The 25,771-nt window shown below is 53.2% G+C and overlaps 9 protein-coding genes across 9 annotated transcripts; 6 read left to right on the top strand and 3 right to left on the bottom strand.

The window, feature by feature from the left end:
- Positions 1-674: 674 nt before the first annotated feature.
- On the bottom strand, positions 675-4,873 carry BO94DRAFT_551314 (uncharacterized protein; the record flags this gene model as incomplete). The annotated part of the gene is made up of 2 exons (XM_025613538.1): positions 675-4,225; positions 4,276-4,873. 2 exons carry the CDS (start codon positions 4,871-4,873, stop codon positions 675-677), a joined length of 4,149 nt encoding a protein of 1,382 aa, XP_025461905.1.
- A 2,406-nt stretch (positions 4,874-7,279) lies between these two features.
- BO94DRAFT_478951 (60S ribosomal protein eL21) lies at positions 7,280-8,005 on the bottom strand (the record flags this gene model as incomplete). Its single annotated transcript, XM_025608719.1, has 4 exons — positions 7,280-7,604; positions 7,714-7,761; positions 7,829-7,896; positions 7,970-8,005. The coding sequence occupies 4 exons, from the start codon at positions 8,003-8,005 to the stop codon at positions 7,280-7,282; spliced, it is 477 nt and encodes a 158-aa protein (XP_025461904.1).
- Positions 8,006-8,276: 271 nt separating this feature from the next.
- Positions 8,277-9,339, top strand: BO94DRAFT_579548 (40S ribosomal protein uS4; the record flags this gene model as incomplete). The annotated part of the gene is made up of 5 exons (XM_025615277.1): positions 8,277-8,290; positions 8,357-8,394; positions 8,472-8,490; positions 8,569-8,667; positions 8,749-9,339. The coding sequence occupies 5 exons, from the start codon at positions 8,277-8,279 to the stop codon at positions 9,155-9,157; spliced, it is 579 nt and encodes a 192-aa protein (XP_025461903.1). The 3' UTR covers positions 9,158-9,339.
- On the bottom strand, positions 9,286-10,588 carry BO94DRAFT_309252 (uncharacterized protein). Its single transcript, XM_025606810.1, has 3 exons — positions 10,219-10,588; positions 9,928-10,147; positions 9,286-9,836 (listed from the first exon to the last, which is right to left on the bottom strand). The coding sequence occupies exons 1-3, from the start codon at positions 10,438-10,440 to the stop codon at positions 9,415-9,417; spliced, it is 864 nt and encodes a 287-aa protein (XP_025461902.1). The 5' UTR covers positions 10,441-10,588; the 3' UTR covers positions 9,286-9,414.
- A 105-nt stretch (positions 10,589-10,693) lies between these two features.
- Positions 10,694-12,325, top strand: BO94DRAFT_528295 (uncharacterized protein). The gene is made up of 2 exons (XM_025610417.1): positions 10,694-10,987; positions 11,048-12,325. Exons 1-2 carry the CDS (start codon positions 10,854-10,856, stop codon positions 12,198-12,200), a joined length of 1,287 nt encoding a protein of 428 aa, XP_025461901.1. The 5' UTR covers positions 10,694-10,853; the 3' UTR covers positions 12,201-12,325.
- A 455-nt stretch (positions 12,326-12,780) lies between these two features.
- BO94DRAFT_540474 (uncharacterized protein) lies at positions 12,781-14,020 on the top strand. The gene is made up of 4 exons (XM_025612922.1): positions 12,781-13,141; positions 13,201-13,348; positions 13,407-13,464; positions 13,559-14,020. The coding sequence occupies exons 1-4, from the start codon at positions 13,122-13,124 to the stop codon at positions 13,876-13,878; spliced, it is 546 nt and encodes a 181-aa protein (XP_025461900.1). The 5' UTR covers positions 12,781-13,121; the 3' UTR covers positions 13,879-14,020.
- Positions 14,021-14,757: 737 nt separating this feature from the next.
- On the top strand, positions 14,758-16,016 carry BO94DRAFT_479024 (vacuolar protein sorting-associated protein 62; the record flags this gene model as incomplete). The annotated part of the gene is made up of 5 exons (XM_025608729.1): positions 14,758-14,887; positions 14,936-15,266; positions 15,322-15,378; positions 15,432-15,593; positions 15,659-16,016. 5 exons carry the CDS (start codon positions 14,758-14,760, stop codon positions 16,014-16,016), a joined length of 1,038 nt encoding a protein of 345 aa, XP_025461899.1.
- Positions 16,017-18,546: 2,530 nt separating this feature from the next.
- Positions 18,547-20,238, top strand: aspE (septin; the record flags this gene model as incomplete). Its single annotated transcript, XM_025608720.1, has 2 exons — positions 18,547-19,082; positions 19,143-20,238. 2 exons carry the CDS (start codon positions 18,547-18,549, stop codon positions 20,236-20,238), a joined length of 1,632 nt encoding a protein of 543 aa, XP_025461898.1.
- A 1,382-nt stretch (positions 20,239-21,620) lies between these two features.
- anxc4 (annexin ANXC4) lies at positions 21,621-24,936 on the top strand. Its single transcript, XM_025606808.1, has 2 exons — positions 21,621-24,389; positions 24,447-24,936. The coding sequence occupies exons 1-2, from the start codon at positions 22,059-22,061 to the stop codon at positions 24,756-24,758; spliced, it is 2,643 nt and encodes an 880-aa protein (XP_025461897.1). The 5' UTR covers positions 21,621-22,058; the 3' UTR covers positions 24,759-24,936.
- Positions 24,937-25,771: the final 835 nt, after the last annotated feature.

The raw sequence follows: 25,771 nt of genomic DNA, 5'->3' as shown, positions 1-25,771 counted from the left end.
TACACGTTTCTGGAACGTTAACACAAAAGCTCCCGCACCATTATTCTTTCCCAGAATCTTGGCTCCGGTTACACAAAGGTATAAAAAGAAGGATCCAACGGCTCAACGACGACGATGGTCAACGGAGCACGGAAGCAAGGGAGAGAAAAGGGGTCTGTAGGGTGAGTGGTAGGAGAGGAGGGGTCTGTGAGTTTGCATACTGATGCAACACTGCACATAGAGGGTTCACGAGGTCAAGATTTGAGAAAGGAGATAAGGGTAACGGGTGCGAGCAGAGATAGGAGGGGGGGATTCGGCAAGACATGACATGGGTTGGGTAAGACCCCCGAAGCCTTGGAATAAATAACGAGTTGGAAGTAGCAGTGAACAAGGTGAGAGTGTGTGTTTGAGGAGAATGGAAGGCATCGACCCGCTCGACCGGAGGAGTATGTTACTTGGGAGGGGCACTGACACATGCAGACGCAGAGAAGATGGCACGGCAAACAAGACGAACATTAAAGGAATACTAAGAATTCAAACCAAACCCAGATCGATCGAATCTCCCCGCAAGCGTGGCTCATCATTACCGAAATGTAACGCTCAATGAATTTCCGAACCCCGGCAAAAGCCAACCCAAGGCTAACAGCTGTAACTCGAATCATGAGACTGCACTCCGCATAGAAAAACGACTGACTTCACTGGGATCCGCTGAAGTTACGGGGCCCCCAGGATGCATTCCGGGACGGGCGACGCGGAGAGCTGCTACCGTTGGTCTGCTGGGATGAGGCAGGTTTCTTGGGGTTCGAATTCCCGGTCCCTTCGCGCGGCTTCGTATTCTTTCGAGGTTTATTATAACTCGAAGGGCCGCGGGGGCGGGGGGTATGGGCTCCTGCTTTCCGGGGAAGAGCCATAGTCTTCGCCAGGGCCGCACCTGGGAAGCGGATCGAGACCCTCAATATTCCGGACTGATCCCGGTCGTGGAATCCAACGATGAACGGCTCGACGCTATGGACCTGCATCGACTTCAGGTGCTTGGACCGCAGTCGGGACTGCGAAGGTGCCCGTGCAGCCTGCCACGCTGCTGGAGGTGCTCTAGTCGGGACCCGGACGACCGGCAGAGACCCTACTTCGCGGTCCTCAAAGATCTCCTCTGCCTCTTCGACTTGCTTTGAAGTCACCTCACCGTCTCCGACATGAAGCTCGCCGTTGCAAGGAAGGGAGACAGAAACCGAAGCAATATGCAGCTGGACGTCAAGTGGCTCTTTGGTCGCTGACGTGACTGCCAGAGCATTTCGCTTCTCGGGTACCGTCTTTTTGCCAAACAACGTGTTGATTTTCTCCTGCCAGGACGTCGCCGGTGCGGCGCGCGGCGGAGCAGCGACCATAGAAGCAAAGGTGGGAGGCGGCGGCGGGGGAGCAACGACCTTGGGGGGCAGTTTCACAATAGGCTTCGGCGCAGGAAGATGGACCAATGGTCTATTCGAATCACCAGTGTATACGGGGTGGTTCGACATTTCTTCCGGGGGAGGTGGCGAAGGACTCCGGAAATAGTCCCCTTCGTCAGTCGCCGGCTTCCTCAGATGCTCCGAGGCTTGAGGGAAGAATCGTGAACTCCGAGCCGGGACGCTGCCAAGAGGACGAGCGGGCGTCTCGGCGAAAGGCAAAGAGCTAACCGGGTGGTCCAATCCAGGAAGGGGGTTTGCAAGAGGCGCGGTGCTCTCCGAAGTCCTAGAGATTGCAACTACTTGTCTCTGCCCAGCCTGGTCTCCCGTCCGGACCTGCCGCCAGGTTTCATTGAAAGTCACCGGGAGTGAAGAAGGGCCCTCGCGCACGGCATTGTACTCATTGCGAAGCTTCTCATTCTCCTCTGCCTCGCGTTTCGCGGCGACTGCATGGAAGTTGTTCCAGGCCGCTGTTCCAGTAGCTACACGATTCTCGTGTTGCCGGTGAGAGCTTGGAGGTCCAATCGGCCCGGGCCGCAGAATGGGGTTGATAGAGTCGTAAGACACATGCCTGACTTCGGGAGATGGCAAGGGAGATATAGATGCATTCTCTTGCGGAGATCGAGAGGGAGCGGAGAAAGGCGGTGCTGCAGGGGCTATGGGCGGCTGATCAAGACCAAGGTGGCTGCGAAGCGAGATATCCCTCCCTGGGAATCCTCCAAGGCCTTGCTCAAAAATGCCGTTCCCTAAGGTTTTGTCATTGCTGAGTGGCTTCCAAGGATTTGAGATTGCAGGAGGTGCCGGTCCCACAAACTTTGGGTTCGGGGACCAAGGCAGATACGTGCTGGTGGTGTTCAGGTTACCTCTCCACTGAGGGCTTTGCTCATCGATCTTAGCCTCCGGCAATTGATCTGATCCCGGTGCCTGGTGGTCCCCAGGTTGCTGGGATCCATTGGGAATGGTAGGATCCTGCTTAGCCTCACGAGCTGGCGAAGGGGCGCGTCGGGCAGTGGCTACCGAGGGGGCTTTATCCGTAGCGCCTCTTTCCCTTTCCACAAGCTTTTTGACACTATCTGGATGATGAACCTTCATCATTCCGTATTGCTTAGGCTCACCGCTCGGCTCGGGAACTGGAGGCTTCGGGGGGGAATGGGCAGCTTGCGCAGTAGCCTGCGCGATATTTGCCTCGGGCTTACCGGAATCCAGGGACTCCTTGCGCCTTGACTTCGGTTTTTCGGGGGCTGGACCAAGCGACTCAAGCTTCTGCCGAATTCTTTCGCGTTTCGCAGCTTCCTCCCGCTCTTCTTGCTCTAGCCTCCGCTGGCGAGCTTCCAATCTCTTCTCCTTCATGATGCGTTCTTGTATCGCGACGGCGTCTTCCTGGGGTTCCTGGGGTGCCTGTGGTGCTGCAGCTTGTTCTTCAGCTGCCGGAGCAATAGGCGGCTGTGTTATCCCGGCGGGTGCACCGGTCATTCTGTCTTGCACATGTGAAGCACCTCTTTGGGGCCAAGAACCAGGCCCATGCCGAGAAGGCGAGGCCTCGCGTAGGGAAGCATCCTTTGGAGGTGGCAGGTCTCTAGTGGGTATCGATGACTCAATCATGCCGTTCACCAGAGACCCTCTCCGAGATTCGAACACTTTCTGAGTAACATCAGGTCTACCAATTGACATCCGACGTCCAAAGCTACCACTTCCTCCGCTAACATTAGATGATGTTCGCCGCCGCGTCCAGTGCATGCCATCTTGGCCACTTGACCTGTGTGTTTGAAATGCCGGGGAGGGCTCTGCTGGTCCAGTTTGTTCACCGTGTGGGGGCCTCTGCAACAAGGCGGGCGTGCGATAGTTCTGTTCGGCGCGCCAAGGCCCTTTCCTCGTATCTGGAGCAGGCTCATAGCGACCTGATCGAGAATTATAGAGCTCACGGGTTCCGGATTGCATCTCCCTCCAGGATCTATTGAAATCGTCTGCGGCTATTTCCTTCGGGGGGAGAGGTCCACCAGAACCGTCATTCAATTGAGGTTCCCTAACAGGAGCCCGCATCGGGGGTTGAACCTGAATTGGGGGGATAACAGGGGAGACCTTCTCGACGGGAGGTAAAGGCGCCCAAGGGGACTTGACAGGGGGAGGGGCTGGACTTGTGGATAATAAAGGTGATCTGTCGTTGGGACCTTTCGCAGCAATACTGGCACTCTTTGCTTGTCTTTCTGCATTTGCTCCAAGTCGGAGAACCGTAGGGTTCGGTCCGATAGAAGTCGTAGGCTTTGGGACAAACTTCGGTGGCTCCTTAACAATTGCCGCTTGTTCCACTGGAGGAAAGTCCTTTTTGAAATCTGCTAACACCTTATCTTGAGTAGGCACCGGAGCCGGTGGTGCAGGCTCTGGGTGGGCGAGATTAGTCTTCGTGCCGTCGGTCCATTCGATCGTCTCGGGAGCCCAGTCATCTTCATCGTCGTCGATATCGGCCCATTTCGCTTCGCTTCCCCCACCATCTTCCTGTATCCGTGATGTCATGTGGATTCCATACTGCTGCTTCAACTCCTCGTCGGTCAAGTGCTTAGGAGGTGTTTGTTGAACGGCTGCATGGGCGTAATAGTCAGAAGCATATTCGGGGCTCATCGGATGTGTGGTCTTACGTCGATTCTTGTTCCAAACTTGATTCGGGTCCGGTCCTATTCCGCCAGGTTTCGCTCCGCCTGCCCCCAATTTTGATAGCGAGTCACGTAGGCTGCTAGTGGACTTGACAACTAGGCGAGGGCGTGAAGAGGGTGGCGGCGTGCCCAGCGGAGTGGTCGAAGTCAGGGGAGCTATAGTGAATTAGACATTTCCTTCTGCATGGCACGTGAGGTAAAAATACCTTTCTCGGAAGCCTTTGTTATGGGGGGAGTGCCGGGCGCCTTAGGGACAGAAAATTTGGCGAAGCTGACCGGCTTGAAGGAAGCTGGCTTTTTCGAACCGGCACGCAGTCTGCCATCTGTTCGACTGGCGTCGGATTCCGAGCCCCCCTGAGAAGCTGTGTCCTCTCCGGCATCTGACCCAGATGTCACTCCGTTCATTTCGAGTGCCCGTGCGGCGACCGGTAGAAGACCAGACTTCGGGGTATCCTGGGTCGGGTTCAGTAGGTAGATAGTGACGTCGATGTCGGCACCACTCACGCTCGGCGTCTGATCGGCATCCTTTGCTTTCCCGTTACTTTCTGATTGTTCAGGGACACCCATTTTCGATTCACCGCGTTGATCGCTCGTGTTCGTCTCCAATTGTGTTGTTGTTGTTGTTGCTGTAGTGGTATCTTTGAATTCCCCCACGTCCCCTCCAGCAGATTTCTTGTCGGTGGTGCTCGCAGGAACGTCGGAAGGCGAAGGTTCGCCGCCCGACAGGGTTTGGTCTACCACATCGTGGCTGCTCTGCTCTGCCATAACAATTCTCGAGTCTGTGAAGCCAAGTAGTTGCGACATCTGTTAGAGCAGTGTTCTGAAACTGTAAACACAGAAACAAGTGGCGACTGTAATCCTAAATATTCGGATGCATGAGAAGGGGTGGGCAGAGAATATACCTATTGTCAGGTATCAAGAGTCGCCACGGTTGAACGGTAAGCTCAACTACTTGAGCCGTAAAAGCTCCGAACGACCAGGTGGACGGCGGAGAGGGGAGCAGTGTAGGAGGCTGGGAACCAAAGAAAGGCCGAGGAAGAGGGGGGGCGGGGCGCGAGAAGGCTGGCAGAGTAATGGTATAAGGCCGCTGCCCAGAGAGTCCCGAAAGGGGAGGTCGTGATCGAAGGAGGTGGTTCTTCTCGGGTTGGTGATCGGGTGATGGCTGCAGTCATGGAGATGACTGACGGTTCAGGTTGAGGCACTACCGCCGCTGCTTTCGGTTAGCGCCCTGGCCTTCCCGCAAACCCTGTGGCTGGAGCCGCGCTGGAGTTCCTCAATTCACTCGCCTCACTCTCCATATTTAACTCTCTTCCACCTCTCCCTGGAGTCCAGGGGAAAGGGGGCCGCTTGAGGTCCCCACCCCATTCCTCTGTCTTGCTTGGGGCTGCGGCTCCCGTGGATGTCTCGATGGAGACCTTCACCTGACAGGTGATTCATCCGCCCCATTCCCGGGGTACTTATTTACCTCCTGTCTCACCAGAGTGAAGTCGCTGTTTTCATCTCTCCCATACTATGTATACCAGGCAAGAGGCTCCGGGTTCCCGTCAAGCCTCCGACGTGGTGAATACAGCCATTTCGCCCTGGGGACACTAATGACGCAGGCACTATGGGCTACTGCGGACTACACATGATGCGCACTATACCACTAAGCATCTATAGTAGTGACTCGACGGAGTACATTAGCCCCTCCAACTTTGACTAAGCTCGTGACCTTCTAGCCCGGCCTGTACACCTGACTCCTCGATTGGAAAGGCCCGTACCATCCTCATCTTCTCATCCATGTGTACGCCAGAGAGACTGCTCGAAAGTAACTGACTGGCACCGATATGCCCACCGTTTGTCTATGTGCTTGATGGGTATTCAAGAAGAGTAACTAGACCCCTTTCAGTCCTTTGATTGAATCCTAAACAACACGGAAAGACGGGGTACCAGTACCTTCCGCTTCGGTTGTCCCTTAAGTGTTAGAAGCTGCCAAAAACAATGTCTCTGACTTGGTGGCATGTCTAACGATCCATGCAGCATTGCATGCTCAGGGCCCGACTACTACAAGTAGTAGTACCAGTAGTGCCGATGATGCTACCTGTGTTCCCAAGTAGCAACAACAGACTTTCGACCACCATGAGCCACTGAAGCACAGATCTATGAGCAGCGGTCGCTGTCCATTTAAAGATGTGCCTTCAACGCTGCAAGTGCCCGCGAAGCCATGGTTCAAGCACCCACTTTGAAGAAAGAGGGTCGGCCCCAATATAGCGTCCTGAGTATGCCCAATCAACAATCCAAAACAGCAAATTGTTCTCATACTGAATAGCGTGTGCCCTGTTTACGCTATATTTAGTTCGGTGATATCTAGAAAGGAATAGTGTCCCGATACCTTATGATGGGCAAGACACATATTTTGCAGTAGCATTAACACCTCCTTAGGCGGATAGGTTCAAATAAAGCTTGCCTAGCGGAAAACAAATGCGGCAAGGTGTTGAGTTTGATACAGAAGCCTAGTACTGTGTAACAGCCTCAAGTACTAGGGATATCATGCAATACCAACATAATCGCAGATAGAACGGACCGGCATACTGGCGATCAACGATCAAGAGCTTATGAGTGATAGGTAATAACGGGACATACGATTATTAGTACCTAGATCCAAGCCGGGAGGGACATCATAATTAGTACTCCAGACTACTACACGATTATACCCACTGTGGGGGAATTGAGCGCGGCATGATCCGCACATGGACGGTACAAATGAGAGCGTATGTCAGCCCTATTCTATGATTTTACAGACACCTATAAAAATGCAGGCTAGATGACGTCCTACAGGGCACAAGATGACCATGGACGGATTACGTAGCCTGGCTTAAATTGCATGTCGGCGTTCCCAATAGTCGCGAGCCGTGCATTGCCCCGAAGATCTCCAAAGCCGTATTAACTGGGTCAAATTAAGGTGCTTCTTCATTAATCTGACGGGATCTCCAGGCGGTGGAATTATCGCTAACATCACGGATATTCGGCAGAAAATTGGCGACCGATTGCATCACTTTGAACAGGGAAATGGAAATTTTGTTTTTCTTTCATTCGGGGGAATCTATGCACAGGATTTAGATGTGATAGAACATCCAGGAACCCTCTGTTTCGCTTCATCTCATTGCAAAGGCCACCCCAAGTTGGAAAACCCCAAACACCAAACAACCGCACGGACCGTTTTTCATTCGTTTAGATGTGGGTGTCGTAGGGGATAGGAGTGATGGTCTCAGGGGCGGAACCCTCAACGTGGTGAGCCTCGCGGGGGAGGAGGGGCTGTCTCTTCAGGTGGAGGTGGACACCCTGCTCCTTGGCCTGGCGCTTCTTCTCGGCGTTGAGCTTGACACGCTTGATGAAGTCCTCGCGGGAGCGGGAGTGCTTAACGTGCTCGATGCGGACGTTGATGCGCTTCTCGAGGTAACGGTTGCGGACGACCTTGTAGATGATGACACCGACGGAGGACTTGGTCACGTTGTAGACGACACCGGTCTTTCCGTTGTAGACCTTGTAGGGCATACTATTCCAATGTCTCAGCAAACCATCTTCGCTCAAAATTTCGAAGTGCAACATGCAAATCCGTTCATGTTGGGATTCCCATAATTGCACCGGGCGGAACTTGTACTGACCCCTTCTGGACGGCACCGTTGACCTTGATATCGACAATGTCGCCAACACTATAAAACTATCAGATCCTGCAATCCACCTATATATTGTCCAAATCGGCGGGAAATTTCGGCGTACCGGTAGGTCTTCAGGTAGGTCGACAGACGGATAGCACCGTGCTCCTTGAAGTTACGGCTGAAGGCATACTGAAAAGTTCGTCAGCGGGACGCGTTCGACCAGCGGAAAAGCGCTGCAGCAATCTGGGCGATATCGACATACCCGAGTACCGGCTCTCAAACCGTGCGAGTGACCCATGTCGGCGGTGTTGGTGGTGCTGGTGTTGAGAACTTGTCGACGTCGAAGAAATGCCTCGCTATGCCGCCCTTCGCGATGGTGTAGACTTCTCGGGTGCTTAGTGCGGCGTTTCTCCGCCGCCGAGGGCTAGCCCTTGCACTAGTCCGCTTCCGGCTCCACCTTCGCTCGCTTAGTTCCCTCCTCCAAAACGCATCTTCATCTTCAGATCTTCTGTGATTTTCGTGAAGTTTGGTGTGTACGACAATCTCGCGACAACCCGCAATCAGCAGTCATGGCCCCCGCTCCGTGAGTATACAACTGGCGATGAAGCTCATCTGTGTCGCACCCATCTAATGTCAATTTTGCCGACAGTCGCGTTTACTCCAAGACCTACAAGGTCCCCCGTCGTCGTAAGTCCTCTCTCTTATCAGTTTGGCGAAATCGCGACTTTCTCGGCATGGGTTGTGATGCTAATATATCGATATAGCTTTCGAGTCGGCCCGTCTGTTAGTACTCTCCGGCCACTGATCAGAAGCGTGCTTCTGTTTATGTCGCGTGTTCCCATGCCTAACGTCTATCGCTAGTGACTCGGAACTGAAGGTTGTCGGCGAGTACGGCCTGCGCAACAAGCGTGAGGTGTGGCGTGTCCAGCTCACCCTGTCCAAGATTCGTCGTGCTGCTCGGTATGCGCCCATTCGGATGATTAATCAGCCTCAGAAATAGCCTGGTGGAGGTTACGGAACAATCGCTGACTGCTCTGACAGTGAGCTTCTCACCCTCGACGAGAAGGACCCCAAGCGTCTTTTCGAAGGTAACGCTTTGATTCGCCGCCTGGTCCGCATCGGTGTCCTCGATGAGTCCCGCATGAAGCTCGATTACGTCCTTGCCCTCCGCGTTGAGGACTTCTTGGAGCGTCGTCTTCAGACTTGCGTCTACAAGCTCGGTCTTGCCAAGTCTATCCACCACGCCCGTGTCCTGATCAAGCAGCGCCACATCCGCGTCGGAAAGCAGATTGTCAACGTCCCCTCCTACATGGTCCGCCTTGACTCCCAGAAGCACATCGACTTCGCCCTTACCTCCCCCTACGGTGGTGGCCGCCCTGGTCGTGTCCAGCGCAAGAAGGCTGCCGCTGCTGCCGGTGGTGACGAGGAGGCTGAGGAGGATGAGGAGTAAAGGATTAAAAATTGGAGTACGGACAGGTTTCGTTAGCCGAAATAAAACCGCGGGGCTCTGTGGCTGCAGCATAGCGTATAATGTTGTACGATCATGCAATTCCATGAATGAACCTGTAGCCTACGGCTCGATTCTCACAACCCTAGTTCCGTTGCTGTAAAATGTACCTCTGAACACCATGTAATCCAACTATATTATGGGCCTAGAACGCCGTCTCCCCACATCCCATCATCAATCATGCTAGTGTTTCGCGGGCCTCACCTTTCGATATCCACTAGTTTCTTAAGTGTTTCTTCCGCACTACGGTACCATCGTCCCATCTCCACCAGTCCATCGCTCTCGCCTTCCTCCTTCTTTCTCTTAACTTCCTGGGCCTGCGCGATCGCTTCTGTCTTCCGTCGTTCTAGAACACTTAGCTCGCGCTCCACCGCCTCGGCCTCTCGTGTCTTGCGGGGCAGAGTGTTTTGCACGGCAGCAAGTTGTCGATCTAGAGCCGCAAGCTCCGCCTCCCGTTCTGACAGCAGACTCAGCGTCGCAGGCAGAGGAAGGTTTTGCAACGTTGAACCGTTCGCATCGGAGCCTTGTTTCGTACGAAGCTCGGCAATAGTGGATTCAAGGTTTTCGATAGATTCGGGTAGAGTGGATAGCTGGGTCATTTGTAGTTGCACGTTCTTGTACCCTGCTCAGTGGTATAAATTGTCAGTAACCTTACCATCGCGGTGACTTTGAGGGTCCAAGGATATGAACCTACGAAGGAAGGAAGCACTCACTATTCGCCAAATCCTTGCCCGTCTTCTCCATTTCCTCCACCGTGGATCGGACTTCTTCCTTGCGCGCACGAAGTTCGGCTTTCACTTCCGCCAACTGCGCCTCCATCTCAACATTTTCATTGTGACCGACCACCAAGGGCGGATCGCCCACTATTGCGCGCAAGAATTTCTCCTTCGTGACTTGCTCAACATACGAAAAGCGCAATTTCGAAAACAATTCCTTTGGGTATAGTGTCAGCACCAGGAGACATTCCTATTGCGCGTCCACAGATAGGAGAATCGGTCTCGTACTTTATAATGTGTCAAATCTGCCTCTAGTGAAGCGGGTGTCGGGTTTTCGTAAGTGGAGACGTCTGACCTGCGCTTCGACGGAGACGAGCGTCGACTTTCAGCATCAGGAGAAAAGATCGGCTCGCTAATGCGCAGAATGTTCAATTGCGTTTTCAGGTCGCCGCTGTCGTCCCCTAATTGCTGGAGCTGTTTTCGTGTTTCCGCAGGGCTTAACTCGGTCATTGTGTGTGAGTGAGTAATGTACCTTGTCAATCCTGCAATGTGTTCGATCAGGTAATCTTGGTGGGGGTGACTATGCCTTGTCTCCTATCGAATGAGGGGGGGGAGGGGTGGCTGCAAAAACCATTTATTATCGCGCGTCGGCAGAAACATGTGGAGGTAAACAGACATGTGGGACCCACCACTTTATCGGCCAGGCGGTCAAGTTACCGGTGAGGAGCGACAGTGAATATCGCCGGTTGTATCATGCCTTCCACTCTCCAGGACGAAAAGCCATTTTCTTAAATGATATATCGATTGGGTATTACAATTCGAACACTTGGCTCTTGCCTGACCCCTTGACCCTATCTTGATATAATTCTCTCCCCCCTGTTGCTCAAATCCCAGCATTCCCCTCAGTGTCACTACCCGGCACCATGCCTCCCAACACCGCAAAAGCTATCGACGACCCCAGCGACGACGCCTACGTTGCACAGGTCCTTGCGCGTGAAGCACGGGATAGCTCATTGAAATACTCGGCGCATGGATTGGAAGCGTATATGCCCAGAAGGTACCGACTTTCCTCTGCTGAAGACCTTGTGGCGATTGAGCTGACGCATTATTGCTATAGGCCTACAGGTGCCGCTCCTAAACCGAACACTCGATTCCTCCGAAATATCATCCGAGAAACAGACAATCATAATGCAGCATTGAAGCGCAAAGAAGAACGGGAGGCCAGGGAGCGAATGCGACAGTTAAAAGCCCAAGGATCGTCCGCTTCATCGCAGGATGCGAAACGCGAACAACGTCGCAGTCAGCGTACGTCAGATGACCGAGAATCACGACATGAAAGGAGACGAGATCGCGAGGGAAAATCCAGCTCTCATCGAAGGAGACATAGGAGTCGTTCAGGATCTACGGAGAGGGACCAATCGCATAGGAGTCGACGGAGACGCGAGGCTAAGGGTACCGATGATGACCGCCATAGACACTCTAGGAAGAGCCGTCGCGATCGATCATATTCCCGATCCAGAAGCCGATCCCCAGAAGCCGATCGGGAAGCCGATTCTCACAGTCGTCGCCGACGTTATCGCAGTCGCTACGAGTCGTTGTCGCGATCCCGATCCCGGTCCCCGGAAGCTTCTGACAGGCAGAGGAACAAAGACAGCGAGCGCAGGAGCCACAGGAGCCCTCGTGAACATGAGTCTTCTAAAAGACGTGGTACAACGATACGCAAGAAACATCCACCACCTCGTACACCACTCTTGGGGAACTCGGCTTCGGATAATGAGTCGGACCCTCTGGAAGACCTTGTCGGACCCCTACCGGCGAAAGTGGACAATCGTGACTATCCTGCACCGATCCGTTCTCGAGGTCGGGGTGCCTACAAGCCCAATACAAGCAACATTGATGCGCATTTTGCGCCCGACTACGACCCCACTACGGATGTTCATTTGGAGAATGATGACGGGCAGGCAGGTAGCAGGTCTACCCGCCGGCCCGTCCCAGGTTTAATGAATGGCGACGATGACTGGGAATTGGCCCTCGAAGCGCTCCGTGATCGGGCTCGGTGGAAGCAGAGAGGCGAAGAGAGGCTGCGGGAAGCTGGTTTCAGTAACGAATTCGTGGACCGGTGGAAGACTAACACTACCTCCACGCCAGGAGAAGATCCGGAGGGCCGGTTAGAGGACGTGAAGTGGTCGAAGAAAGGCGAGGGTCGAGAGTGGGATCGGGGCAAGTTTGTTGATGAGGATGGGCATATTGATGTCAAGGCTTCTTGGTAGCATCGGTTCTTTTTGGGAATATATGCATGCCTACCCAAATACTAGGCTTTTAGCTTCTCGGCGTTTTCTAGGCCACTATTACAATGATATATCCATTGATACAAGCTGCATGCTTGTATCTGCCCGTGTTGATGGCAGACATAGCGCAGATAATCCTCTAATAATTAGTACTATGATCTCCGATATCACTAGTAGGGTCAAGTAAGTGTCCAGATTCTTATCAGGGAATGATAGTAGTAGTACTATATATCTTTGCCGATATGATTTCGAAGGTTCCGGCAACCATATCATGGTTTTATGCAGCTTATTAGGGATCACTTCCGACTTATTAAAACTAGTCAGAACATCATTAACCGTGAATATTGATAATTAAAGCATAGTATTATTCACTGCCCTGCATCTCCTCGCATCTACTCCGTACCCAAGTGCTCTGTCTCAATTCCACGCCAAGACAGACCCCTCATTCCGTTCCGCACTTTAGTCACAAGTGCGGAATCTCGCAATACTATTGCATAAGCATACAATGATGGTCTCATCGCGGGGGGAAATGAGTGGACGAAATCCTGACAGTGTGGTAATACTTGTGACAGGATCCAAGACATGATTGGTAAGATATGAGACATCCGGATGGTTCTGAACGTAGTAATATAATGCGGTTGTCTGTTATCCGATAGCGGATCATGTTTATATCTTGTCGGATAGGGACTCGGATGAGTCGGTTTTTTTTTTTTTTCACTCACTGCAAACGCTCAGATCACGACCGTGTTAAGGATACATATATTACGGCTGGGTTTGAACTAGGTTGAGTCTGCAGGAAGGATTTGACAATTTGAACAATCGGCTTGCTGCATCTATCCACGCGTGGAGCAGACGTTATGACGGACCAATTTGCATTTGAGTACCCCTCACCACTGGAGGGGTATGAGGGTTTGGATCCGCTTCCTGTGTAAGTGAGACGATGTGCAGGGAGACATGGTTGAGCGCAATGGAATAGGGCTAACCGGTATGTGTGCAGAGAGAAAACCGAAGATGGAAAGTCCTTGAGAAACCCCCAACATGGAATTCGAAGCAAAGCATACGATGAATTCCCGAATCCCCTTGCTAAGGACCGCCGCGGGGGCTTCGATATCCATATCTATCACTTCCAGGTCGGTTGACCCTGGTTTAGCTATGCAGGTTTTCTCCGGCTGACATGCCCAATTGAAGAGCAATCCGGATCAGGTTTTCTTTGCGAGAGCTTTGTGGGAGAGAATCAGGCGCGAATGTGAGCGGATACCCCTCTTCATCGAAGTATTCGAGCATTTGACGGGATTGAGCCTCGGGTAGCTTCCTATGCGCAACGCCGCTGACATGAGCAGTTCCTGAGTTACGAATCTATAATTTCTTTGACCGACCAGTAGGGCCTCATCCAGTGGCCATGTTTGAGGTCAATATCTTCACACCCGAACAGTTTGGCGCTTTTGTGCCTTGGCTTGTGATCAACCGGGGACCCTTGAGTGCGTTAATCCATCCGAATACGGTGGAAACCGAGGAAGAGCGAAACCACACACAACGTGCTGTCTGGTTGGGCGACAGGATACCTCTAGACCTAAGGGTGTTTAAACTCATGAAAGAAAGACAAAAGCAGAGGGAGCTTGAAGCCGAGAAAGCGGCGGCGGCGGCAGCGGAGAAGTTGTAGTTGAGCCGCTCTATTGATTTGTACTCCAACTTCATGATGATGAGTTTGCACGTGGGTAGTATGGCTTTGAAATAGCTTCGACGGCTCGGAGGAAATGCCGGAAAGGCTCGACTGTTTATGATATCCAATGACACATTAGCATACTGTTAGCTTTGGAGACGCGAGAGATATGCACTGAAAAGGCTATTACTCATTTGCATAAACCATGCGAGACCATGCATAAGGTTACCGGAAGATTGTTTCGGTGAGAAAGGTTTGAGAAGCAAGGAAACTGGCATGGGATGGGGATCAGGTGTGTGACTGGCTACGGCCAGCATCACGGGATCTGGCCATCTCCCACCTAACAGAGTGTGACCTGACGATCCCAGCCATCCATGATCCCCCAAAGAACCCATCAGCTGCACCACTTGAGATCATGCTTATGTCGCAACCACCCATTCGAGACCAATCTCGATGCAGAATGCTCCGGGCCTTGGGAGCATCCCTGCAATGAAGATCATGGATGGGCCACCTCGTTTTCTGCAGCCTATTCTTGACACGGGGTTGAAGAAAAAGCAATGGTTTGCCCTCCAGCCCCATCAGCTGCCACAGTTTGTGGGCCAGCCTTCCAAATGAAGGTTGAACAGAAGGCCGCGAGAATGACCTTAGCTATGAGAGGTGTCAGAAGGCCCGCTAGGCATTGGCCTGCAGGCTGTATCACTCAGTGTGGCGGACCCCATATTCCATACATCTGATACACCTCTCTGCGATATAACTACGCTGATACGCCGTCTGAATACTGATAGGGAACATCCTGCTACCTGGGACTGCAAGCGGATCCCATCGGACGCCACTATACCTGTTTCCGATACAGGTGTCAGTGATAGTCGACTGGCAAACATGTGGACCCTAATGTTGCAGTTCTTTTCCACTGTGCTTCAGTTACGCCTGTCAATGACCAAGGACAATGAGACGGCGGTCCCAGTTGATATGAGCGCAAACGCCTTACCATGCTATGTAATGGAACATGGTGAGTAGTCCGACGACCTTTAGCTGCAGTGTCTTAATACTCAGATAGCACCACTTGTCTGGCTGCATAGCCAGGAGACGTACATGCCATCTGATATCGGGCAACAGCTTGTACATACGAACCCCATGGTGAACTGGGCAATAATCAAAGCGGCACCATCGCCGCTAACACTCAATAACCTTGCTGGCCTCAACAAGCTGGGAAACACCAGTGCTTACCTGACTTCCAAAGAGGGCATTGACGCTGATCCGCAGCCAGCATGGCTTCATGGTGTGACGCCAAATGCGAATAGCAAAACAGAAGGCGCCGTCTCGTCGACAATCATCACGCGTGACCACGGAGACGGGACGCTGGATGCATTTTACTTTTATTTCTATGCGTGAGTGACTCGATACACTGAAGATAAGTCAAGAATCATACTTAACGAGCCAAAGGTATAACCAAGGAAACACGGTAGTGGGCATGCAATTTGGTAATCACATTGGGGACTGGTGCGCAATACATAGAATATCTGGGCTTCTATGTCCGAACTAACACGCAATAGGGAGCATAATATGATCCGTTTCAAAAACGGAAAACCGCAAGCACTCTGGTATAGCCAACATGCAGGAGGCGAAGCCTTCACTTACGACGCAACGGAAAAGAAAGGCAAACGACCGATCGCATACTCTGCAAATGGCACGCACGCCGTATACGCAGTACCTGGGTGAGACCTAATCATAGCCATCCCTTAGAATGAGACAGCACTGAGACAATTTATCCTTTATATAGCTCCCACGACCACACCATCCCCCACTTCAACCTTCCCGTCGGACCAGTAATGGACTACACCGATAGAGGAGTGCTATGGGATCCTGTCGCAAGTGCATACGCATATAGTTTCGACGCATCCAGTCAGACGTTCCAGCCCTACGACTTGCGGTATCCAGTCAACTGGCTACAATTTAACGGACAGTGGGGAGACGACGCATTGCCGGGAGGTCCGGAGCTGTTTGGGCAAGCGAAATACACTGCGGGCCCCAACGGGCCAAAATTCAAAGAACTTGTACGGTCGAATGTGTGTCCAAACAGTCCATGCGTTGTCCTGCCTTTCCGTATCTGGAATGAAAGCGAGATACTGGACGAGTGACAATTTCTGCATGACCACATCATTGCTTGACTCAAGGGTAAATAGATAACTACTAGCACAACCAAACCGTTGAGTAAGACGGACCCAGAATCTGACGATCAGAAGGGGAGTGGGTTTGTGGATTGTGGAGATTGGGGCACAGTACGGAGCAAACGGATTATACCACTCTGTAGATACTAGATACTGATAGGTACTTCTGCTCTCCATCCCTTGGATATGATCATCTGATGTTTTGATTGCGACCACTGCTATTTTCAGCCCAGACAGTACGACCAAGGCGAGCAAACTTGGGACCGAAGCCAAGTAGCCTGCATTATGGAAGCTTATGGTCGAATGTCCCAAATGTTTTCCATAGGCCTCACAAGGTACGCTATGCTTACCTGGTAGAGAGTTGGTTGGCTGTTCCTGATAATGGTCCGATAACTCAGGGGCTGGTCGGGACAAGCAAGCGGACGAGGACGGGAAAGGTGTAATTTGCGGGACAAGCTGCTGTCATTATTGATGGGCTTGCTTACCGTATTGATACCCGACCACGTAAGATTTTGGGGCTCCCCGCACCAACAAAGGGCAAAAAAAAAGAAAAGGGGCAGTTGTGTGTTCTAGAGCAATTGGAGAGAACTGAGTGAGTGCTGAAGTGTTAATACCCCATACTGTATCTGCTTTCCCCTGCCTCAATGGTATCATCTATCGTGGCTTATCTGTCGCATGCTGGAGTAGCCGGCCAAGTCCGATAAGTATGCTGGGGAAGCGATGATCGAAGAGTGACGACAGCAGGAATGGATGCACGCCTTATGCAACCACAATCTGGTGGACTCAAGGGATGAATGACAGTCGACAGCACGGAATACCCACGTGTGGATGGAGTTTTGATCACCGCCTGACCCAGCATGAGGGCGTATCCAGCCCGTATCTATCTACCGAACAGATACTAGTACTAGATAGATACCGGTCTAAAACTTCTAGGCCACCGGATACCCCAAACCTGACTGGATCCGTTCTGCACGAGCGTTGAGATATGAACGTTGGGAATGATCATTCATAATTATTCAGACAGTCGGACCCCATCTGGAGGTGCTCCGTAGGAGAGTGATTGATCGGCCTTTCCAATCTGCTTTGGAATTGCTATCGGCATTCCAACCGAAACAAAGCAGAATCGTGATGCAAAGCTCCATTCCACATAAGCTGACTGCGGCCCCCTATATACCCCCCCGGGTTATACCGACGCACAAGGAGTCGTACTGCATGGAAGAGGCGTGACTGGAATCGCTAAACGACCTGCCCCTCCAGTGTGAGAACCAAACTTTCCAGCTAACCGTCCAGCCCTAGACCGAGTCTGGAGTTAGAAGCAACCTAACTACTAACCTAATATATTTAGAGGGCTTGCTGAGTGGGGGAAGATGGGAGAGGTCGAGCTCCCCTGCCGGCTGCCGTTTTGCCCCTGAATTTCATTCATCCAGCTCAAAAAGCTCCCCGAGCTTCTCTTCCGCCTAGTAGACGACGAGGTGTAGAGACAAAGAGAAAAAGGGTAAACAAACTATCCCACAAAAAAAAAAAGAGAGGAGATCTCGAACGCAAAGGTTGTCGGCGAGCTCCTCAAGGTTTGAGACCTCGTCGAGCGAGACAGGCAGAGCCAATTGAGCTTTTGTTTGCGTATGAAGTCGGTTCGGAGGGAGGAAAACATTGCCAGTTCTCCGTTCTCACTGGTCGATCATCATCTGCCCGCCAACGCCGTCATCCTTTTGTGCCGTGTCCTTCTGTTCCCACCTTTCTCATCCTTCTTTTCTTCTGATATTATTGATCTTATCTCAATTGTATGCGCCGCAATAGTCGGACGCCGTGAGCAGGCATCTCTTCGACTCTCCCTGGTAGGAGCCTGAGCCGCCGGACAGACACAACGTTTGTTCTTAATACCAACCCCCGCTGCTTCATAGAGGTGACGTGGGCTTGATCGACAATCGCTTGCTGGGCTTGTGCATGTCGGATCTGTGATCGCTGGACTCGGTGCGCTTTCAATCACACCTCGGGTATTGAGGCTTTCACGGTGGCCGAGTTATTTGTTCTAGTTGTTGACTTAGAATTCAATCGACGAGGCGGTTGTGCCACAGTGGACGAAAAGGAGGAGGAACACGCGACTGTTTTCAGGATAAGCGTGTAAGTTTGGTACGTTGATCATACCTACCTTATACCCGAAGAACATAATCTTTCGCCCACCCCGAAAGTCTGCACAATCCCCGGCAACACCTGGCTGGAGCCAGTTCCGAGAGTGATCTGAGTTGGGACTGACTTTGGGTCGGCTTTGGTTAGGAGATTCGATCGATTGACCCGTCCAGAGCCTTCCTTTTCAAGATCAAGCTCGAAAGGAACCGAGTGCGCTAGAGTGACTGATCCTTTGGCACGAGAGTGGCTGTCTATATCTGAGACACGATTCATTCCCAAAGTCCCCACTTTTCTTTGGCAATTCCCCCCCATTTGTGTTACAGCCCGTCGAGTGATAAGGGTATTAGGGAAGGGCCGCCCAGAATAAAATCCAATGGCAACCGCATCACCAGCTCCCCGGACCCCGGGTCGGACTCAGCCTTCCGCAGAAGTCCCTCCTGTCGTCACGGAGACCACCAAAGACCAACGCAGAACATCGTCGCTGGGTTTCCTTCGTCGCTCTAAGTCCATCGAAATATTAGGTGAAAGAAGGTCGTCTGGCAGCAAAAACGGCAAGAAGATGCCAAAGCCTCAACCGACAGAGGAGGACACTCGCTATCAACGCGAATCGATGATGTTTCAGCAACCCCCCCGTCTTCCAGACCTCTCTCCGGCTCCCGTCCTGGAGACCTTTGGGGGCGATGAGCGCCAGGACACCGTTGCTGCTCTTTCGAGCCAGCCCGCCCCATCCCATCAACAAGCCGTGCCCCGCAGTGCGATAAGCACGCCTGTTACCCCAGAGCCCAACGACCTCTATTCACGAGCTGAGAGCATGACACACCGCGGACGTTATAGCTACGCGAGCAGCGCAGTCAGTACCGTCAACAACCCCCGTCGGCTGCGTCGACGCAAGGACCCAACTCCATACAAGTGAGTCGCATTATCTATAGTCAACTACCGCGAGACGCGAAGTGCTAACCCACTTTCTAGTGTTCTTGTCATTGGTGCCAGTAACTCAGGCAAGACCTCATTCCTCAATTTTCTCAAAAGTTCTCTGGAATTGCCACCGCACAAGCACCCCTCTCGCCTACCAGAGGAAGTCGCACAACAAGCTCGTCAATCCCCCGCCAACGAAGGCTACATTTCCCACTATCTGGAAACAGAGATCGATGGCGAGCGTGTGGGTCTGACTTTGTGGGACTCTCAAGGGCTGGAGAAGAATATTGTTGATATCCAATTACGCGGTGTGAATGGTTTCCTGGAAAGTAAATTTGAGGAAACCCTGAGTGAGGAAATGAAGGTTGTCCGTTCACCCGGAGCTCGAGACACTCACATCCATTGCACTTTCTTGATTCTGGACCCAGTGCGCTTGGATCAGAACATAGCGGCTGCCGAGCGGGCTGCACAGGGAACTCCAAGGGCAACCGACACCCCCGTCATTGGAGTTCTCGACGAGCGCCTTGATGTTCAAGTTTTGCGAACCATAGTAGGAAAGACCACCGTTGTCCCAGTCATCAGCAAGGCCGATACAATCACTGCAGCCCACATGGCATACCTAAGGAAGGCGGTCTGGGACAGCTTGAAGAAGGCCAACATCGATCCTCTGGAGATCCTTGCCTTAGATGACCAGGATGAGTACACGTCTTCCGAGAGCGACGATGAGGAGAACGAAGAGACGCAAGGCCAAGATGCGGACCAGCAGGAGGCCGGCGTCCCGCGATCACCCTCCCAGCGCAGTCAGAGCACGCGCAAGTCTTCTGGATCCCAAGTCGTGGTTCAACACATACCTTTCACAACCCTGTCTCCCGACCCCCATTCTCTAAAGGCCGGCGATGAGCCTGTTGGACGCAAGTTCCCATGGGGTTTTGCTGACCCATATGACCCCGAGCACTGCGATTTTCTCAAACTGAAGGAGGCCGTCTTTACTGAGTGGCGGGCTGACCTTCGGGAAGCGAGCCGTGTGGTCTGGTACGAGAGGTGGAGAACTAGCCGCTTGAACCGTAATGTTGCTGCTGCCGGCAGCGTTGCTCCCCAGAAGAAGCTTTTTGCGGGTAGAACGGGTCCCGATGTGCGTCGGTTCCGGTAATGACCTGCAGCCTACTATCATTTCAGGATCTCAACCATCTTCTATTCCCTCTGCCTTGACTGATTTCCGCCTCCTTTCGTCCCTTGCTGCGTGCGGTCGCGACCGTGTATCTTCCCGGACCCGCGGGTTTACGTGTAGTTCCGGACTAACGACGTTAATGCCGACTTGTCTTATCGACCATCTACCCAAGCCCTCTCGCGGAGAAGTGTTGGGAACCATGACCGAAAATCGTGAATTGGGAAAGAACCGATACCCCTTGTCTACTCTGAATGGGCTCCGGAACTCAGGAGCGAAGCGCCTCAGCATTTCGTGTTTTATATTTTACGAAGCCGCGTGACTTGGACGTCGTATTTTGCCTTTCCCATTTGTCCGAGAGCATAGTTGAGAGACGCGCCCGATTTCCTATGTATTTCTGCTGTTGTACCGAGTTGTGTGGCTCTCTATGGACTCTCGTGAGACTTTGCTTCCATTCCTACCGTACCTGTGATATCAATCTCGGTGTTTCAGTGTCTTGCTAATCAACACAAGCCCAAACTTGTGTGCCCAACGTAGCATACGGCTGCTTTGGTCTAGTTATTATTTTTTTTCTTTTGTGCTCCCCCTTCCCCGCGTCCTCCTTTCTGGCTGCTGTCCTCTTTTATCTTCTCTTCCGTCCCCATGTATTCTCCAGCCTTTTCTTCAGCAGCTTGTCAGAATAAAGAGCCACTACCCAGCCGTGGAGCTTCTTGTGCGCAAGCACCCATGTTTTCCTGGTCCCCTGGCCAACGATCCCGGCATATGCATGCTGTGGCGAGGATCCAACTGGAGACACTTGGTTGTCGACGGAACTGCCGCTTGCCTCTGTGTCGCTCTGCTTTATCTGTCTGAATTGTCCCGTCGATCATGTCTCCACCTATGAAGGACGAACAGGTGAATCATCTCTACTAGCCATTTGGATCTGGGAAGGCCACTCCCGTAGCCGTGAAGTTTGATTGTTAGTCACCTGCATCACCCGTAGAGTAAGAGGGCCAGTGGAGGGCGACCAACAGCTTACCCAACGCCATGTCCAGGTTGCTGCACCCTTGATCCTTCGCCCCCCGTGAAGGCTGAAGACGCCGGATCGGCCAAGCCAAGCGGGAGACGGCCAATGACCGCCCGTTGCGCGAGGGATTCGTCCAGGTGCCGGCGGAGGATATACGAGCAGTCGAGCACTAGACCAACGCAAAGAGGGGCGGGTTGACTCACGGCCCAGCCGGGAGGAATGTGGACTCTGGACCCCAAGCTTTGCTGGGCTGTCATTCGTGAGACCGGTGGATATTCGTCGCACATTGCCGCGCTGGGTGGGCCAGTGTTGTGCTCGCAAGGCTGCAGACGAGAAGGGTGCGGCTCCAAGAGGCGCCGGCCGTCGTGAGTGACTTTGCTTCTAGCCTCCTGGAGGGAAAAGCCAGAAATGGCGCCTCGGAGCAGAACGACTGAATGACTGAATGACTGGACACGGCGATGGGGTTCTCCTGCAGCCCCGCGCCTGGCAGCGCTGCTCAGCTGAACTCGCGGCGATTCCGCCGATGATCAATCAATCCCTCCAGCCTTGGCCGCACGCCCGCCAAACAGTGTCTCTCGTCTTCTTCTCTTCCTCCCTCTCTTTTCTTCCTTCGCCCTAATCTTTCCCTCTTGGCTGTCTCTTGCTTTTACATCCCCGTGCTCAAGTTTAGCCTTGACTCTAATCGCGACTCTTTCTATCCAGCCCTCTCTTTGTGGGTCGTCTGCTGTCGCATTTGTCGCACTTGGCGCACTTGTCGAACCTATCGCACTCGTGCTGGTCCATTCCCCAGCCTTGATCCATGTCGCTCCACGTTGGCGACCCACGGTCGCGAGGCCGTTCCAAGTCTCCAAGCGGCCATATCCGCGAGCGTTCCAAATCTCGCGACCCTCGCCTTCCGACCGGCCAAGACACCCATAGGTACCTCGCCTCCGAGTTCGTGGATGGGAAGCGACACTCGAGATCCAGAAGCAGAGGCGCGAGTCCAGGCGGTCCTAATCCACCCGGTTCACGGTATGGTCCTACCGGGCCCGAGTTCCAGTCCGATGGACGGGCCCCCTACTTGCGAGTTCAACAGGGCCGCGATTACTATTACCAATCCGATTCTGGCGACAGCAAAGGTGCCAGGCGCGACAACAAGCAGTACCCCCCTCCACCTCACCGCCGGTCTGTTCATTACGACAGCTATTCAGACCACTCCTACTCCGATTCGGACGAAGATGGGCTTGCATACGGTGACCTACCTGGAGAGCCAGTGCGAAGCTTTTATGGGATCACAGGCACTTCTCGCCCCCAATCTGCGGGTCGCGATGGTGCCATGATGTCCGGGGCTCTGAACGGCGACGCCTCCTACAGCAATAAGTCATCGCGCCCCAATGGTCCTTCAAAGGAGGAAATCACAGATAACCACCCCGGCTACGCGAGACCCGAGCCCTTCCAGTATACCCACGTACAACCAGGCTCGTCCCAGTACAGCGGTCATCCTGCGTCATCCACCGTTCCATCCAACTGGGAACCTATCCCGGAGTGTGAGAAGCCGGGCTTTGTGCCGCCGACATCGCAGGGGCAAAGCCAAACCATGCCTGGAGCATTTCCACTTCCTACCACCAGCCATCCAGATGTGCCTGCGACGACCGCAGCAGCCGCATTTTCGTCCACGCGTTACGTGACTCCGGAAGGGCTGCAGAATCCGTATGCGTCCTGGAATAGTCGCCCACTTTCGATGCCTGGTAGCAATGTATATACTCCAGTGACTTCAACCCATCAACGCACTGCTTCGAGTGACGCGGCCGTTAAAGCCCCCTACGCTGCCCCGCCTCCGTACCAATATGCACACATTGACCCCAACCTCAAGTTTACTTCCAAGAGTGCAGGAGAAACTCCAGCCAAACCGCTTTCGTATTCGGCAGCGCCTCAGTACTCGACCAAAACTGGTGCTAGCCAAGCGAAAGAACCACAATACGTTGGAATTAAGCATTCTGCTAATCCCCAATTCTCCAAGACTTCATCAACCCGTCCGGACAGCGGACCCCAGTACGTCGAGATTATGCCAGGGAACCGAGCCACCAGTCGCCCGCATAGTCACTCCGTTTCTTCCGCCAACAACCTCTCGGTCGCTCGCCCTGACCCTACCCATCGGCCTGCCAGCCCCATGCTAGAACCATACAAAGGGACGTACCAGACTATCTCCCCAATGCCATCGCCTATAGTCGTGGTTCCCAAATTGGACGAGGATATATCCGATATAGAGCCTCTGGGAGATGAGTCAGACGGGGGACTAAGGGAACACAGGCGAAAGAAATTCAGGGACGGGAAAGACCGCAAGGGATTGACTACCGACCATGTAAAGAGAGAGAGCAGCCGCGTGCGGTACGAGCAGCGTGGTTCCACCGGGTCGGAGTCTCTCGTTGTGATTTCCCCCAGCAGCAGCCGGAAGCGGGTGAGTTTCTATGATGCGGGGCAGGACGCAATGGCGCTTCAGGAAGCCCTGTCACATACACTGCATACCGACAACAAGGCCCTAATCCGCGTGCTGCCGCATTTAACCGGTGAGGAGGTCTTGGAGCTACGCAAGGAGTACAAGAAGCACGTGAAGCTCCACGGGAAGGGCGTCAACATAGCTAAGCATATCCGGCTGAAGCTGGGAAATGGGGCATTTGGGAAAGTGTGTTATGCAACGGCTCTTGGCCGCTGGGAGTCGGAAGCCTTCTGGGCAAACTGTTATTACCAGTCGAGCACCTCCAGGCGTGAACTTCTGATCGAGTCTCTCTTCGGTCGCACTAACAGCGAGATCCGCGAGATCAAAGAGTGCTTCCGGGACTCACGATACCAGAACAGCCTGGAGAAGTGTATGAAGGCAGAGTTGAAGGCCGACAAGTTCCGCTTGGCGGTGCTCATTGCCTTGGAAGAGCGTCGCCAGAGCGAGCGCGATATTATCGATATGAATCTGGTGGACCACGATGTTGAAGAGCTCCATCGAGCTCTAATCACGCCCCACGGAGGCGAAACGGCGATGATTTGTATCATTGTCCGGCGGAGCGATTCACACCTGCGGGAGGTGCTGCGTGCCTACAAGAAAATGTACGGCCACAATTTTGTTACGGCCATGATGGGCAAATCTCAAAACCTTGTGGTATGTGTCCATAGTCCTTGTCCCTCAACAATGTCGGTCAACTAACCGGGCCTCCAGGGCGAGACTCTCGCACACATTCTCAATGGGGCCATCAACCGGCCCATGCGTGATGCTCTCCTGCTGCACCAAGCCCTTCGCGAGTCTCGAACGGGCAAGGAGCGGTCGGAGCTCCTGATCTCGCGTCTGGTCCGGCTGCACTGGGAACCACGGCACCTAGAGCGTGTGAAGAGCGACTTCCGGCGGCGCTACGGCCAGCGACTGGAAGACGCGATTGCGGAAGAGGTGCTGACCAGCAGTGGAGGAAGTGAGTGGGGGGAATTTTGCATCGAGCTGGCCCGGGGCTCAAAAGTCCTGGCCAGCCGCAGCTGAGGATGCTCTCCACGCCTTGAGTTTGACGATCCACATGGGAGAGAGGGATGGGCTGTATCCTACTTTGCCATGAGCGTATGTAATGATGGTTATGATGATAACGACGACCATGATGATGATGATGATAACAATGATGATGATGACGAAGAAGAAGAAGAAGATATTGGTCTGAAGAGGTTGAGACTAGCTGGCATGGTTTAATGAATGAAATGCAAGATGACTGGATTTTTAGCCTTGCAAGTCGCAGACGCGTGCCGAATCCACCGTGGAGATATCTCTAGCTTTTCTTAGTGCGGGCGTGGCCTACCTAGGTTAGTTCCCAATCCAACCCAGAGTCTAGAACAGCGTCTTGCATCAGGGGCTGAGTCAGAACTTAAGTTTGGTGTTTTCCTTCCATGAGTCGCACAGGGGATTCGGTCGTGTATGATGGATGTATCGACTATCGAGAATCCAAGATCTGGGATCTCTTGGCAAGGGGAAAGCAAGAGCGGGTCCAGCGCGACCGAGCCGAGCCTGACAGTCCCGATTGTTCAGGGAGAAGTTGGAACTTCCAAGTTCCATGAGAACCCTGAGGACCCCTGCCAATGTCCCCAATTGCCATGGGATATTGACTTTAGCGGCATACGTAATCGGAGCAAGCCACCCGCCCATCCCGACCATTTGCACTACTATTCTTGTCCTGTCGCCGTGATCAAGCGCCAGCCACCAGGCCTGTCTAGTGGTGGACGCGGGATTGCAGACGACATTGGCTCCCAAGCCAGTTCTTCCCTATTGGATCGCCAGGCGCAAGATTGCGTGGGATCTGAAACGCAAAGGGCTGCTTGGGAAATCGGGATAGGCCAGGGCCTTTAGCGTCGTTCTGGTTCCATCCTCTGGGGCCTTGGCCGATCTTCGGTTCCAGTTCCCAGCCAAGTTAGTATCTCCTCCCAATCCCTGACGCGGACTCTGGGCGGGCTGGGCGTCTCCGTATAAGGCGTACGTCTGCAAATCAGACTCGATAATTTCCGCAATGG

Source organism: Aspergillus sclerotioniger (assembly GCF_003184525.1).
Source record: "Aspergillus sclerotioniger CBS 115572 chromosome Unknown BO94scaffold_48, whole genome shotgun sequence".
NCBI lineage: Eukaryota > Fungi > Ascomycota > Eurotiomycetes > Eurotiales > Aspergillaceae > Aspergillus > Aspergillus sclerotioniger.
Note: the sequence above shows the minus strand (reverse complement) of the source record. Positions and strands in the feature narration are given on the sequence as shown.